General features: G+C 37.2%; 1 protein-coding gene across 1 annotated transcript; it reads right to left on the bottom strand.

Moving 5' to 3' along the window:
* Window positions 1-21: 21 nt before the first annotated feature.
* pomt2 (protein-O-mannosyltransferase 2) lies at window positions 22-16,544 on the bottom strand. The gene is made up of 21 exons (XM_036594020.1): window positions 15,852-16,544; window positions 15,642-15,726; window positions 14,534-14,638; window positions 13,500-13,608; window positions 13,264-13,372; window positions 12,001-12,160; window positions 10,996-11,102; window positions 10,781-10,863; window positions 9,719-9,828; window positions 9,317-9,380; window positions 9,112-9,163; window positions 7,144-7,222; window positions 6,640-6,791; window positions 6,134-6,225; window positions 5,970-6,046; window positions 5,813-5,884; window positions 5,650-5,709; window positions 3,361-3,466; window positions 2,545-2,685; window positions 1,199-1,310; window positions 22-869 (listed from the first exon to the last, which is right to left on the bottom strand). The coding sequence occupies exons 1-21, from the start codon at window positions 16,166-16,168 to the stop codon at window positions 764-766; spliced, it is 2,298 nt and encodes a 765-aa protein (XP_036449913.1). The 5' UTR covers window positions 16,169-16,544; the 3' UTR covers window positions 22-763.
* Window positions 16,545-17,642: the final 1,098 nt, after the last annotated feature.

Raw genomic sequence — 17,642 nt, 5'->3', positions numbered from 1 at the left:
TGAGAAACAACAACAGGAAACTCTTGTAAAAAATATTTATTCTTTACAGTGGTGGAAAATAATCCACTTGACGTCAATCCAAAAACAATGTTAATCCAACAAAGTAAACGAAACAAACGCTACTGCTATTTGTTCCTCACTCTCTACAGTCCATTACCAGACCATTAATACAGGAATCAGAACTTTTAATCAGAGGACAGCAGTTCAAAAACGACACTGAAATCACTTTCATATTCATACCCTATAGAATAAGCTTCCATTTAACACAGTTTAGTGGTCTAATCCCTTATCTCACGTCATTCAGTCTGCTTTCATATACTTCACCTAAAAGGCACTTAATTTTAAGTTGTTTACATCAGTCACAGCAAAAAAGTAAAGTCCACAAAAGTGTCTCACCAACATGTAAATAACGACTTGCGTAGTGTTTCACAATACTGATCACATTCTAATTGTGAATGTAGCCTGTCACGTAACAAAATTACACAAATAATGTAGACAGTTTACAATTTGATTATCATTTATGTGTTAACTAGGCCTGTTTGTAGTGTACTGAATAAAACAATAAAAAATTTAACTCAATAAATAACAAACATAGTTGTAGCGTGATTTTATAAAATGAGACTTGGTGCAAGACTGTAGTGTAACACTCAAGGGGCCTTTAAAAAGATGAAATGTAGCACACTATATTTTAGCAGCTCGCTAGTCACTAAACTAGTCTGAAATTAAAAAAAACCTTTCCTGGCCCCTGCCATTTTAAAATCTTCTAAAATTCCCAAGAATCCAGCCACCGGAGTCCAGCCATGGAGGAGGTGGGGTCATGAGCTAACGGCCCACTCATGCCATAGGAGAGAGGGTGGAACAAATAGAAGCTGCACAGAGAGAAAGACGATCAAATGCTTTAGTTAAAGGAGGAAAGTAAGTAAACAAAATATATGTACTGCATATCACTGCACTCTTATCAAAACTTTGTATCTGCATTTATCATTTGAAAACACCAACTGTCTTTTCCATTGTGTGAACATTTCATGAAGATGTACCAATAGAAATGGTCTAAAATTATTTAAAATAAAATCGTTACATTAATGTAACTTAAAATTAAGAATATTTATTTCCCCCATTCTCCTGTAAAGTTACCATTTTCCGAGACACAATATTTTGTTACAACAGTGACGGTCAAGAAGCAAGCTTCGGCTCTTACCTGTAGAGGATCCCAACCAGGAGTACTATCTGACCCCCTCTTAAAATACGCTTTGAAATAGCTGGACTAAACAGGAGATCCGCATTCTGTAGAAATGTGTCCAGTGATATTCCTTTAAACAGATGAAGAAAGTTTCATAAGTTGTGACAAATTATGACGTTATTGCACAGTGTTCATTTTATTATGCTATATGGTTAAAAATATGTGGACACCCCTCCTAAATATTGAGTTCAGGTGTTTCAGCCACACCCATTGCTAATAGGTGTATAAAAGCAAGCACATAGCCTTGCAATTTCCATAGACAAACACTGACAGTAGAATGGGTCATTCCCATAGAATGGGGACTTTAAACATGGCAGTGTCATAAGATGCCACCTTTACCACAAGTCAGTTTGTGAAATGTCTTTTAAGCTAGATCTGCTCCGGGCAACTGTAAGTGCTACTATTGTGAAATGGAGGCACTTAGAAGCAACACTCACTAAGTTCCAAACTGCCTCTGAAAGCAACATCAGCACAAGAATTGTGCGTCAGGAGCTTAACATAACAGAGGAAAGCCTGGTTATGTTCCAGCATGTCTTTGACCCTGTGCACAAAGTGAGGTCCATAAAGACGTGGTTTGGAAAGTCTGGTGTGGAGGAACTTCAGTGGCCTGCACAGAGCCCAACATCAGTGCCTCACCTCACACATGCTCTCCTGACTAAATGGGCACAAAGTCTCACAAGACACACAAGTTTAATGGAAAGCATTCCCACTAAATCCAAGGTTGTGATGGCCACAAAGGAGAGCCAACTCCATCTTAATGCATATGGTTTTGAAACTGGATGTCCAACAAGCTTTTGTAAGTGTGATGGTCAGGTGTCCACGTACATTTGGCCATACAGTGTATTTTTTGTTATTAACAAGGGAGGAAAATACTAGAGTAACTGTATTTCCTGGACTTTTGACTTTTACATACAAGAGTAAGTTTGAATGTCAACACTCTGACTTTCACAAGTATAGTGTTGGCTCCATATTTCCACTTTTATTTGAGAAAGACATTTGAAACAGTACCAACACATTCACTTAAGTAGAATACCTCTGTACTTTTTCCACTCCTGGTTATTGATAAAGGCCTGCTTTGTAACATAGCTCAGGAGAATGCTATTAGATCAACCCAAGCTCCAGGCTAAAAGCTATCAGTTCTAGGACACTGCTAAAAATGAGATGTTGCATATATAATTATATTGTCATTAACCTTTGAGCTCATGGGACTTGCTGAAGTATTATCAACCTATTTGAGCCACATATAAGAAGCATATTGTTTCTCTTTGAAAGAAGGTAGCCTTGGTTACATTGTTCCTAAATACCTGTAAGCATGCTGCTGAAGAGCATCGCAGGGAAGTAGTGGTGGTAGTAGAGAATACGGCCCATGGTGTAGAAGGGCAGGTAGTGTAGCAGCCAGCCTAAGAAAAGCAATCCACCCCCTTCCATAAGAACCTGGCAGTGTGCTACAAGAGTAGGACTGCTATTATTAATGATGAAAACACATAGTGAATAGATCATGACAGACAATTTAGTTTTACTAAATTTGCATAACTATGATTTAATCAGATAATGTATATAAATATGTATATTAGTGTTATGATAAGGGGAAAGCATCTGGTTTTTGATTCTTTAATGCAGTATAGGTCAAAACTAAGGCCTTTCACAGTTAACCATTGAAATATTAATGTATTTATGTAAGCTGTTATTTAGGGGTGGGCAGTATGGCAAAAATATAATTATCCTTCAAGACATTTCACAATACATGATATAATTTACAATATTTCATTTTTCTGAGGTTTAATAAGACAGAATAAACAAAAAGAGCCAGTATATTATCAAAAGGTATTAATACACTGACTTTTATTTAACACTTCACATACAGCTGTGCACTAAATCCACTTAAACATGAATTCTCTTTGTAAAGAAGCACTGACGATATCCATGATACACTCAAAAAAGCATATTGTGATGTAACTTATTGATATCATCATACCACCAACCCCTACTAGAAAACACATTTAAATGCATTTATGAATAACCAATATTTCATTCAAAATAAGCACAAATTGTTTCCTTCTGTAAAATCACTAAACAAACACCAAGACTCAAGGTCAAGAACAGAAACATTGCTTGCTTACCTTTCCTTGTTCCTTCTAGCTTAGCTCCTCTCTGCAAGGCCACAGAGCACAATGATACCATGACAACAAACAGCCCCAGACTGAATAGGTTTAGCCACCAGATCACCTGAAGGAGAGAAGAGCAACAGACTTCATGCACATCTCAGACTGACTTACACTGAATCGTTATCTCCTCAATGTGTTTCTTGTATACAATGTGTAGATTGTGGGATAGGCACAATGTCTGTGTTAAAGCAATAGTTAGCAAATTTACACAACTTTCCCCTTTAGCCCCTTTATGCGGTTAATCAGAGACATGTTCGGTGTCTGAAATTTAGTATCTTTAGTTTGTAATGAAATTGTATACTCCACCAGTTAGCACTGGTGCAAACTGCACGCCAACATCACACATGAAACGGCATCAAGTTTTCAAAAAATTCAGTATAATTAAACGTTCACAAAGAAAACAATTAGTCAGTGTGGTTTGATGTGAAATGCTAGAGAAACTTGCAGATTCCAAATTGTCTACAGTGGTGGTGGTAGGAACCAGATGTCTAAAGAATTTAAAGCTCCCGAAAGGAATTTTTTCTTTTTATATAAAATGGTTACGAATATGCCGCTTGATGTCCAAGACACTGTTTTACAACAGTTCAGAGATTTTGACCTAAAATGTTTGTTATGTAATGTTTAAAAAATGTTTTAAGGGCATGGTAACACAAAATAGTCCCCAAAGAAAACATTTTTTAAGTCATCACTATTTTACCATTATCAACATTACATATAAAAACAGGAACCAACAGAACTTGTGGTTCTAGTTCTAGTTAATGTTTGACCTGTTTCAGAGGTTATTGTAATAGTTACAACATTAAAATGGACCGCTACATGCTTGTAATGTTAGCATTAGCTAAATCACTAGCTAATGTCACCTTAAACTCTTTAGAAAAAATGGTTATTCTAAAAAAATAGTGATCAACACATTAACGTACTCTAGTTTACATTTTGGGGACCTTTTTTTCATGTACGTTGATGGTGTTTGGTGACTCACTTGTCAAGTAAATAATTAGCTAAACTGTCTATGGGCTTCGGGCTGCAAGCATCAGCAAACAGAGAGAATGTACACGGAGGCGCCGTTTTCCATTACCTGATTTTGTTATTATGTAACTGTCATGTCAATTCGAACAGGATTTCTGAATCATAGGGAGTAATTCACTCTGGAAGTATTACTTAGCAGACTTTTCACATTTGTACTGGGTTACAATCATGGATCTCGTCAATGATCACTCATATTACAAAAACTCCACAGGTAAAATGAATCCAGCTTGGGTTTTTGGAATGTTGAATGACCTAAACATCGAGTCTGTGTGCGTGATGTTAATATGTGAAGACGTATGACAAGGTCCAAAACTCCAGTGAGATCTGACTCGACACCTCTGACTTCTGAATTACTATTTCAGGCTTTATAGGGAGACTCGCAGCCATGCAAAATTATATTTCAATGTGTTTTTTTCTCCTGATTCAGTAATCCTACTTTTTTGAATTTTAACAAAAATATCTTATATAGTGCTACATTAATATGATTTGTATTTGATCCAATCTAATCAATGAAAAAGCTATTTTCATTTTGTTCTTGATGTAACAAACATAAAATGACTGTGGAAAACACTTGCAATAGCCCTAAACACTCAAAGATCTCTGAGCCTTTTCACTGTTCCATGGACTGCAACCTCCACCCTCGAGTGCCACTGGGTCCTTTTGGTTGTGAGCAGGTACCAAAAAGCAAAACAAGAACCTATGGTGCTGAATCAGTGGCCAGTGTACAGAGCAAGTTCCAGTTTTTTGGTGTCAAAGGTTCCGGTACTTAAAACAGAGTTGATTATGTGGTTTCTCATGCTATGTGTCATGACAATGGTATCTATATTTACATGGATCAAAACAGTGGTAGCAGCCATCTTGTAAATGAATTTCGTCAGTACTTTTATCTATTTTCATGAATACAACATGAGCACGTCAATTTGAGATTAGTTAACAACACAGCTTGGTGTGAGGCAAGTGTGTGATAATTTAGGCATGCAGTTTGTACAATGCTAATTGATGAAGTTTTAAGTTTCCATTACTTGTTAGCTCCATTAGACTTAAAGGGGCCCTAAACAAGCAAAATTCAGACACCAAAAATGTCTGATCTGGCTGAAATACTGTTGGGGTAAGGGGAAAATTTGATGTTTTGCTTAACTCAAAGGCACCCAAGATCATGCACATCTTCACTGTGGGTACTAAAATAAAATGGAAAGCAAGAGAAAAGCAAAGACTTACAGGGTTCCCCAATAGGTACACCCGGTACTCCGTCTCATTCACCCCAGAAAACCTCAAGCCCTAACCATCACATTAACAAGGATCAGATGTCAGTTAATTAAATCTGCTGACCAATGGCGGTCATCTTACTCTTGGGTGGTGCAACAGTTTCAGTGTAACATACCTGGTAGTTGATGGGCCAGTGCCAAGGTTTAGAGTTTACCTCATTGTCCTTAGGTTTCAAGCCACTGTTGCCCTGTTAAAGACATTAAAATTGCATCAGCACTTCACACTTCATAGCAACATCAAGTTTGTAAGCTGCCTTGTTGGGCTCGTCTTACCCTGATCATGACAATATGAGACTCTAGCAGGATCTCCAGGAAGGAGGGCTTGAGCACATGCAAACTGATGTTGGGCACTACAAAGATACCAAGGTGGTTAGATCAAAACAGCATTGTGAGTAACAAGCAATTAAATATGTTAAACAATTCCAAATATGATTTACACTTTGGGTTGATGTGATCCTCAATGTTCCACTGAGAGTTAGGAGTTTCCTTTAAATATGGACTACATGTGACCTCCACTTGCTCCCAGCCCCTTTAAAACAGTGACACATCAACAGAAATTCAAAAAAATGTATTTATTTAGCTATACATATAAAACTACTTAACAATGCATTTATTCAAGTCACAGTTCTTTTACTTCAGTGTTTTATTAAAACATCAGAACAAAAGCACCATTTTTAAACTTGGGGGTGTTTCAAAAAGCAGAATTTCTCAGTTTGATACATATCTTAAGCCAAAAATAAGACTGTCTAGTATGAGAAGAGGTAAGGGGAGTTCCTACTGGACAGTCCTCACTATTGGTTTAAGTTATTAAGCTAACAGAGAAATCCAGCTTTGTGAAAACTTCTGATTTGGTCTTTGAGTAAGACCAAGACCAAGCCTTTGTATGGGCAGATGAAAACTGACTAGCTCCCTTCCTCCCCAGCACCACAGGCCATGATCTCACCATTTTGGGAGGGTCTTGCCTGAGGAATACAGCACGCAGCCGGTGGAGCGGTGCAGGAAGCGCACTTTACTGCGCAACACCTTTACTGGGTCACCTTTCTTTCCCCCACACACCTCCACCTGCCAGAGGTCATTAGGGTCACCTGTACCATTCTGAAAAGGGAGAAGCAGCTCTGATTACAATCTGAAATTCTTTATACCCTTGAATAAATGTCTATTTAACAGTTTTACCCCAAATGTAATAAATGCTTAGTGTTTGAAATTTGCTTCTTTACATTTGCAATTGAGCTATAAGGCTAATGTAGATAAGTATTGAGAGCTTATACTCAATTAACATTACATGCTGCATACCTTAATTATCACGCCTAATAATCTCAAACAGACTTACTAATATGGTTTCTTGCACTGCATGACAATGTTATGTATGAAAATAGACAAATACATGTTTCAGAACTAAAAACAGTTATTAAAGCAATAATGCTTCAAAGTGATAGATTACACTCACAATGCCATAGCCGGTCACCTGAAGGTGCTTCTTGGTCAGCGGCGCCTCATGGAGGTGACTGTGGAGGTTCCGGGTGGTTCTGATTGAGAAAAGCAAAGACAAAGCAATAAGACTAAAGGACAGGTGTTGGCTGTGCCACAATAACCAAACCACATTTGCTGAAAAGACTTGCAGACTGGATACAGTCATGATAAAAAATTGGAGTGCCCCTGGTCAAATGACATTTTGTTAATAGGTTTAACCTAAAATACAAAAATATTAATAATTATTTGCAAAAATAGACCATCATATTTTGGATGACCCAATTTATAATAGGGTCTTTCAAAAGGAAAGATCCCAAGGTTGAGCCACCTAAAAGTGAAACAGCCACTGTATGTCAGAATAAAAAAACAAAACCAGGTATAAACCAAAACAAAGAAAATTACAGCAGTGAGTAAGAGGCCTTATTGCGCTGTGACAAAAACAAGCAGGCAGAGTGTCTTTAGGTGACATATCTACTTTGCTCCTCTCAAAACTGCCAGACTGACAGTCAGTGGGCTTCTTTCCATTCTGGAAAAGTAACATTGAGAGTTTCACCACCTCATTCAAGAGGAACTTTATGAAGGATTTTGCTTACAGCTAGGATATTTGTAACTCAGTTTGAGCCAGTTTGAAGAGCTTTTGGAGATGTTTGGATCATCCATGAGAAAGCAGTAGGCAAACAAATTCTGTTACCAGCAAAAGTTCACAAATATCAGACAGAGTGTGAACAAAATATTGCATTTTCTCCATTCAAAAATGATCAGTTATACATGTAACTGAATTACTTTACAGTTGTTTGAAAATACTGCAAGAATAAAACGCATTTGGTGTGTAAAGACTTTAGGCTTCACATGTTTGAGAACAGAAAATGAGTAATTACCACTCTGTGCTGAATGCTCAGAGGCCTTTTTTTAAAATAAAGCTTTAAAGTCAAACAAATTATGCCGTCAGTTGGAGGCTAAACAAATATGCATCTAAACCAATTAAACTGAGGGAGACCTTTTGCAGCTTTCATTTCTTCAGCATGTCACATGTATTGCATGTATTGTGTTGCATTATATTATAAAATCAAGCTACACTGACTATTCTATGCATCAAGCTACATTGATTATTACACAGTGTGTGTGTGTGTGTGTGTGTGTGTGTGTGTGTGTGTGTGTGTGTGTATATATATATATATATACACACACACACACACACACACACACACACACACACACACATTATATTCATTGGCAAATGATCTGGTCGGTAAATTCTTGTTAAGATGTGAGTTAAAAATGGTTGGGAACCTCTGGTTTTTCATCAGAAATGTTAGGCAGTGATGAAATATTTCATCTTTTTCATTAAAAAAACAAGACTATGAAAAAAGCTGGGCGGTGCCAAAGTATCCTCCTTTAATGTCTCTGTGTGCACAAGTTTATTTTAAAATAGAGACAAACGCAGAGCCTATATAAAAATCAAATTATGATGTTTTGTGAATTAATTCTGAATTTTTCAACAGAGATTTTCCATGTGCCTTTAATCAACTGTTTTTCCACCCCTAATAAATATGCCACGTTTGTTACGTCATTGTTTCAGATTGTTAATTAAGGAACTGTTATAAAGGCTACTGACTCAACTACACACAGTCAGGAAAAGAGGTTCATCAAGGTACAAACAGTGTAAATATATCCTCAAAAGGTACAACAGTGGTTGCATGGGTTTTCAAGGTCCAACTGTGTACCTTATACAAGTTTTTTACGGAAAAGATATGTATTTGTACCTTTTTATAACCTAATGTTTTAAAACAGAACAGTCAGTACAACGTAATTTTTTTTTAATGGAATATGGTACAATTACATTTCCTATCTAAAGATACTAATGACATACCGTTGAGCATACCACCCTTTTTCTGAGAGTGTACACCAAAATGTAGAACACAGTAATTAAACCCAACACACTCACTCTTTGTGCTCTAGTCGAATGATGTCACCATGTCGAATGAGCTCTGTGAAATCTAAAACACAAAGACAAACAAATTGACACCACCACAAAGGATCTACTGGGGTAAAAATACTGCACACACACACACACACACACACACACACACACACACACACACACACACACACACACACACACAACCTCATACACAAAACTTTCCTCTCACCATCACTGTTAGGTCTCTTGACCAGCCACAGGTTGTTATTGTCTTTGTGCAGATAGGCAGTAACCTATTAGGGTTAAGCAAGATTGCAAGACAGATTATCTTAACAAAAGGTCACTTAATATATTTAAAACATTTTCTTTATCATTAATATTTGAGGTAAACATTATTATTTTTTTCAACAGTGCTCCAAACAAACATTTACTAAAGCAAAACCACCAATAGGATGAAGTAATAATTGCTCAAGCAGAGCATTCTGGTTACGGACAAGTAATTAGTACATCAAAGATTTTGTGGTGGTAACAATTCTGAGAATGTTATTTAAGGAGGAGGTGTATCCTATTGCTGTATATGTCCAGTAATTGAATGTGAGTGAAGAGAGAAACAGAGGGACAAAGTACAAACCTGCTGCTGGTGCGCTCCAACCCCTTCTGGGTAAAGATGCCAGTGGGAATGAAGATAGCCTCCAGCTATCCTCAGGTTCTTCAACGTTATTATAGAACCATATGCCAGGTCTGCTTGCAGGCAGGAAATGAAAGCAAAAGCACCTTGGATGTGATTTGGTTGTACATACCTTTTTCACACATCCTAGAGATCTAACATCTGACACAGCAAATCAAGGCTTCCAAGAGTATCTACATTAACAGGTAGTGCTTCAAATAACCCAACTACCACATGAAAATGTACTTTAACTTTGAAGTAATACTACACACTACACAGGCAAAACACTTTAGGCTGAATGCTGATTACTAGCATGCATTGTGTTATAATACTTAAAGTTATTAAAGACAAAGATGCAAAACAAAGATGATGTAAGGAGCAAAAACTTAGACTCTAGGGAAAGTTATATGGACTGTAGATCGATCACCCTGTATCCTAGATCCATTTGTTTGTTTGGAAACTGTTTCCAAACTGTTGCAGACTTTTTAACAAGGCCTCCTACTCCACAATCAAATTACATTATTTTCATGTCCATCATCCTTCAAAGAAGGTTTTTCTTCATGCAATATCCCACTATAGCCTATTCAGGATAACATCCCAAAAAACCTATAACTGTTCTGAAGACAAACAGTAGTTTATTTATTATATCAACTCACAAATACTCAGGTGTTATTAGGCTTAACTTCAAAAAATAATAGTAATAGTAATAATTATCTAATTTTTTAATCTATATTTTTGTGATTTGAATTTTTCTACATCATTTGAACTCAGAGGCTACCCATTACACTGTGTGAACCTTTCATGATAAATGGACCAATTGAAATGCCATAAAATTGCATGGAATAAAATCTCTTTACGTTAACTTGCATTAAAAGTAAAGAATGTTACCATTTTGTATATGAATTTAAACTTTGCAGAACAGAATTTGGCAGCTCTGTTTCATGATGTTTAAAATACTTATGAGCTGTTAAGTTACTGTGTGTTCTTAAATAAACAATTGTTCTACAACTGTTCAAATGTACTCACACTCTGGCATGGAGGCACTGTGCAGGTTGTTTCCAATTAGTCGTGACTGGAAAGCAGAGCTAAAGAAACCATCTCCTGGACCACTGGGGGAGGTAAAATGGCACAGGGATGTTAGTAGTTTGTTTTGCCTCCACTGCATTAATATTCTCACTAAATGGTAGTAGAATTACCAGCTTAGATAGCAGTGCTAACAGCACAAAGACGTTTCAGCATACCTTCTGTTTAAGATGACGAAGTGGACAGCAAATATTGTAGTGTACAGGAACAAGGGGAGCATTATCAAACTGAAAATTCGGGCAATCAAGTGCTTCATAAAATCCACCTGAAGAGAAACAAACTGCACGTAAACCTCAAGCACATCCAATTCATATGTGCTAAGACAAAAAAATAAAATTCGTCTTACAGGTGAGATATATGACAATAATTTAAACTACCTCACGATATGCTTTTCATCAATACTTGAAAAACACTGTCCAAGGCCATTTCATTAAACGGATACTTTTGCTACATCTGTTGTAAACATGCTCACCTCCTACAATGTGGTGCCACAGTAGTCCCTACCAACATTTTCCGGTTTAAAGACTTGTAAAACAACCTTCTGATGATGTACCTTGAAGGTGGGCGGAACCTTTGAAAACCTACAAGCACTTTAGCAAGCTAATAGCCCTTACTGCCGGGAAACTAAATATCATGTCTGTATTTATTTATCTCCATATCAGTGGCTACGCTAGCAGTCAGGATCGGCAGAGCACCACAGGCTTTCCCAATGGTTGCACAATGTATTTGCTTGATGCATTCTGGGTATTGTAGTTAGAGAACACTGATGGACAAAAACACAATACCGTGCAGACTTTAGGCTGGAATGTCCCTTTTTAAAAAGAGACGTAGAAGGACGCCTACATGGTGTAGCTGACTAAAGTGTCTCCTTATTGAGATAAGTCAAATTATTAAGATCATGACTTTAAATCTCACAGAGAGCATAGTTGGTCCTGTTTAATTGTTTGTAGTGATGCATAATAAATGAAACATTAAATAAAATCCTGTATTTATAATCAATACATCATTCCATATTTGATCTTTTTTCCCACTACTGCATCGTACCTGTTTCAACTCATCAAACTTTAGAAAAACTAAATATTGCGCATATCATGTACCATAAAAATGACCTGTGTGCTATATTTTTCCCATAATGCACACCAATCCTTTATCATAATTTGTACCAGTGACAGATGGAGATCCCCCAGTAGCCTCCAGAGGTCCCATGCAGTGTTGATGCCCACTAAAAGGATGATGAACAGCCCCACAAACTTCACCCCCAGAGAGCCAGAGAGGTTCACCCCAGTCAGAAGCAGCCACAGCCACCAGGACCAGCTGAAAGGCCTAGCATATGATTTTTAGAATGGCAAACTGAGCAGAGACGTACAAAATAGCACTGAATATCAAACTGTTTAAAGAATCCGGAGTCAACAAAAATTATACACATTACTGCGCAAAAGTCTTAGGCACCTTGAAACCATTACCTTGGCAATAAGTGTTTTTCTTGTACAATCACCATAAACACACAAATAAAGAAAAAATAACAAGAATTTCATATTTTGAAAGAAGTTGTTGATATCTTGTGAGCGAGTATAAAGAAAGTTTGGTTCCAGATTTCTCTGGGACAACCCAAACATCGAATGGATTTGTTAAATACCATCATCAGCACAGCTGATTTAACATAATGAAGTAATGATTAGCCAAACCAGGCACTGGAAAGATAAATAACTTTTTAATTCTAATTTCTCTTTTACCTTTACTTTTTCTCTGTACCTTTGCACAGTACAATATATATTGGATAATTAAAAAAAACACAGTAGACATTTATTATTAACAATAAGAGAATGACTGAGTTGACTAATGACTAGTATTTCAATTCCAGATTCAAGGTAGTTTCACTGTGTCTCAGGCTTTAATCTGGCATTAGTTAGTTAGCTTAATGGGCACATTTCATGGAAAACTGAATTTCTTAAAATTGGATGTAATATGTAAAATACTGTGAAAGCTTTAAAACATATTCAATCTGCATTCCATACAAAAAGAGCCTGTTTTGAATTCACTGTTTGTGTGATGTCATGCAAACTAACTCTTTTATTTATGTACATCCACCTATTTAGCCTACTACACCCATTCATGATGAAGTTATAAGAAGCTTTTCAGCCTGAAATGCTTTCTGAATGAAGCACAACACAGGACAGCCAATCTGGACACAGTTCATTTGCATATATCACTCTTAAAGGGACAGAAACAAAAACAGCCTGTTTAATTCTAGGGGATAAAATGAGGTTGGAAAATGGTCATGTACAAATGAATTATGACTGTTTTGGGTACATAAAACCACACCAACATTATAAATGGACCTCAGGGAAAACATTAAAATAGGAGAAGAATGTAGGATAAAGCACAGCTAAGTTTAGCACAGATATTGATGCTGTGTTTTTCTCTACCTGAGTCTCTGCCGGTTAAACCTGACCATGCTCAGGACGGCTCCCATGATGAAAAACATTAGGATGGGGTCCAGTAGGATGTACTGGGAGAGGGTGATGAACCCAGTGTCTGATGGAGGTTTAAATGACATACAGTTTTATCAGTATGTTTTGTATCTCCTGTTTATGGTTTGTGGCTCAAATAGAGCAAATATGCAAATGTAATCAAAATACATGCATTGCTTTGTCATACTGACCAAAAATGAGCAGGGAAGCTGTGATGAGTGCAGCCGGAGTAGAATGGGACAATTCCAGGACCACCAGGAACGCAAAGGGAGGCAGACATGAACCAAGAACTGCACAGAACTGAACATGCATTACACTATCAGCAATGTTTTAACAACAGAAATAATAAAGGAAAGATAGTAGGAAAAGTAGTATCATTACTATACACCATATTGCACCAGTAATCATTGTGTTACACATGCATTAAGAACACATTAGTATTACTAGTAAACTTTCTGAATCAAGCCTAAACAATACAGTTCGGTTGTAAAACTTTGTTTTAGAAGTGCTTTGCAAAGAAAATGTTTCAAAGTCTTTTTATAAAATACACTGTATTGCCTCGTCAATCCGTTGTTTGAAACCCATCCTTTTAGAACTAGTCATAGGATTTTCAATAAATAGCCTCAAAATTAGTGTAAAAACCATATATAGAGTCAGTGGGTTATCAAAAATGCTGACATTTATAATCAATATGGCCACACATGGGTCTTCAGAGGACTCTTTTTATAATTATTTCCTACTACTACTAGTACTGATCTACAGGGAGTTTCACTCGAAAGAGGCCCCGAATATTCTGTAATAACTCTCTCTAGGACAAAGCAATCTGAACAAAACAACGTGCAATGAGCTCTTTAGTATATGGAGCTTCCAACAAGCTGGGATGCCCCTGCATCGGAGCGATGAGGTAGGCGCCAAACAGCCGTTGTGACGTTTAACCTCCGTTTGCAACTTCCGGGTGCATACCCCCATACCCCTTCATGTGTCTGGCAGAAAACGGAGATCACTTCCAGCATCGCATGTAATGCAATCGATCACACATACGTCAAGGTATGTAGCGTATTTTTTGGTTCAGATTGCTTCATCCTAACAGGAGTTAGAGCAGAATATTCGGGGCCTCTTTCGAGTGAATCTCCCTGTATAATTTGCATAGTGGTACATTCCCAATATAAGGCATTCTCCAAGTAATCTTAAGAATGAAGAAAGATATTATGAGAAATGTGTTTACCCCTCTCATCCCCCAGTAGTTGTGGTGCTCATATTTGTCTCCTGGTTTGATGAAAGGAAAAGTCCCATCATAGCCAGTCAGATATCCAGCAAGGCCAATCAGCATCTGAGTTCAAACAACAAAAAAATAAGTTTAAAAAAAAGACACTTATTTTATTCTAGCAACCCATCTTACAACCTCACAAAACTTCCCAGCACCGTATCGGTATATCTTACAATCACAATTACAATCACTATGTTGATACTGGTGTGATATTAAGATTTGATCAATTATTCTTCAAGATTCCATTGAAAAACCCAGCACAGACAGAAAAATATGCCATTATTTTTTTTGTCTACAGAATTGTAACAGCTGTACATATCTTAGATGAATTTCTTGATCTTATTAACTCAAATATTTTTATGGCTTTATCAGTACAGAATTTCAATGGCCATGAACATGCTTTATATTATTTTACGCTGTGTTAATATATTTAAGTTTATTAAAATAAGTTACATTTCCAATTTGTTAGGTTTACTTATCTTGGCTTTGTACCTACACTCATTGGACATTTTTGTGTTTTCAGAAACACCTACCATATACAATTGTATGCAAAGGTTTGAGCACCCTTGATCAAATAGGCCTCATTCACCAACTGTTCTTAAAAAGAAATTTCTTCTTAAAACCCTCTTATGCGATTTTCACAAAGACTCTGACATTCACCAATGTTTTCTTATTTGGGATTTGTTCTTAGGGAAGAACAGAATCTATGCACAGTCAAAATCACAAAGGTGAGAACAATTCTGCAGTTTAAGTCATAAATCTGATGTACACTTTTTCTTAGGACCTTTCTCAAGAACACATTTAAGAACAAACTTAGGAAGATGTTGGTGAATGAGGCCCATTGTTTTATTGGTTTTCTAAGGGATAAGTCAATTCATTCTCTACAGAGAACACACTTCTGCACATTTTCAAGAGACAATTTCTGTTTATCTGCTGAATTTAACGTATCAGGAAGTAAATTAACGCATAATATTTGGCCCGTGGCATTTGACAGCTGTATCATGAGAAATACTTTCCACATTTGTACTTAAAATATGAAGGATTTAGATTATTTTGAATGTCTTACCTTTCCAAGTGGTGGATGGACATCAAAGAAAAATGTGCGATTGATATAATAGCTCCCCATCTTTCCAAAGTGTGTCTCGTCCCAACTGCAAACAAAAAACAATCACAATTATAGGTTATACACACACACACATATACACATTATATATATATATAAACATGGTATGTGGGGTGAAAGTATAGTATATATTGTTATTCCTCTATCTCTCACCATACGTGCGGCGGTTCAGTGATCCTGTAGAAGCGGGTGCAGAGAGAGAGAGCAGCCACAGACAGTAACGGACACAGCGGTGTGTGGTCAGAGTCAGAGCGGAGCTGGTTCTCCCGTTTACAGAGCCTCTTCTCTGAAGAAGTCCCGTTAAAGCCCTGTGTGTCAGTGCTGGAGACTCTGGCTGCTCTGCGGGTTTCAGGTTTTTTGGAGCAGCCCTTCTCTCTGTACTTCTCTGTATCCATACATGGTTTCCGACTCCTTACAGTAGTGCAGCTCTGACTCTGTGTGCAAGACCCCTCACCACAGCTATCTTCCATTAGACAGCTATTAAAATTACACAGACGATGTTCGGACTGATGCCAACGCCTGAGTACGGTGTTCCGTCAGCAGACAGCAAACAAACAACGACAAATAAATAATAACAAAACTTTAAAACCCCTCCTGTAAACCGAGCTGCCCGGTCTGGTTGTGCACTTCAGTTTTAGTTAACCAGAGCTACACTGAGAGGAGGGGGTCATGCAGGCTGCCGCTCTCATTTCGTTTAACTTAAAACGAGGTAAAAACAGAATAAAAAGACTCGCCAAACATTGCAGAGACTGAACTTTTGGTCATTTATATTAATTGCGTCGCTATAAAACCGCCAGCGTGTCTTGCAGCGTTTACTCTTCGGATTTGTATTGGGCTCAGCTGCTCTTCGTTTACAGCTTGAGAATTTTGCCGATTTTGGCTCATCACTGCCACCTACCGAGGGAGAGGAAACAGGACACGGCTCAAATACACGAGCCTTTGAGCCTTTTTTTTCAAAATGTCTTCACAATTAAACCACTATTAATGTTAACAAAATTCAGGAAGAATTGTTGTGAAATGCTGCGTTTTAGAGACATTTTTAACAGTATTGTTCACAGCGGTGGGAACCAGACGTCTGAAGAGTTATCTTGGCATAGACTGCAATGTATTTGAGATACATTTCAAATATAGAAAAATATATGTACATATATTGTTTTCAATATGGGATATTACCATGCAAAGAATCATTTAAGCATGATTCTAAATACAACCATTGCCTGTACTAAAGAACGCTTTACTTGTAGAACCATCTTTTTTAAGTGTATAGATGCCCTGAGACATTGTTTTATGATCAGGTTTTGGCTTAAAACATTTTGTTTTAAATCCATTCATGGCAGAAAGGTACATGCAGTGTGTTGTCTCCGTCTTCTTTCCCAGATTTTACCCTTATCAATATTACATGTAAAACTCAGGTAGGTTCATTGGTCATTTTGGAAGCTAAATAAAATAGACATTGGGTTCCCTGGCTACTATTACCACCATTGTAAATCAAATGTGAGTCAAGAAGTTTCTGTATTATGCATAATTTAACATCAAACAACTCTGAGTGACCCCACTAAACTACACAAATATTTGGATAAACCAGTGGAATTTCCTTTTTAAAAGGCCCATATTCAACCTAAAGCAGTTTAGCTCTGCCCATTTACTTAATTTACATTAACCAAACTGCTTTTTGAGTGAGGCACAACACATAGCAGCCAATCAAATCAGAGGTCATTTACATCTCAGTCCTAAAGGCACAGTAACAAAACTGCTTGTTTTAATTGTAAGGGATACAGAAAAATGCAGGAAATTTGATCTTTAAAACAGAGATATTCAATTTCATTGATTGAGCATGGAAATCATCAAACTGTGCTGGAAACTGACCCTTACCCTAAATATAGTAAATCAGCCAAGACTTGGCATCAGACGTTTGCTATTTTTTCAGTTTTGCACTGTAGCTAT

This window comes from Colossoma macropomum, unplaced genomic scaffold, assembly GCF_904425465.1.
Source record: "Colossoma macropomum unplaced genomic scaffold, Colossoma_macropomum, whole genome shotgun sequence".
Classification (NCBI taxonomy): domain Eukaryota; kingdom Metazoa; phylum Chordata; class Actinopteri; order Characiformes; family Serrasalmidae; genus Colossoma; species Colossoma macropomum.
This window is presented reverse-complemented; position numbering and strand designations above follow the sequence as displayed.

What these genes read in the sequence shown, in the direction of transcription:
- pomt2 (XM_036594020.1), bottom strand. Translation starts at nt 16,168, where the DNA reads ATGGAAGATAGCTGTGGTGAGGGGTCTTGCACACAGAGTCAGAGCTGC. An exon ending in AGGTGACCGGCTATGGCATT is followed by an intron (nt 6,792 to 7,143) that starts GTGAGTGTAATC and finishes CTCCCTTTTCAG; the next exon opens with AATGGTACAGGTGACCCTAA. An exon ending in GGATCACATCAACCCAAAGT is followed by an intron (nt 6,047 to 6,133) that starts GTAAATCATATT and finishes GTATCTTTGTAG; the next exon opens with TGCCCAACATCAGTTTGCAT.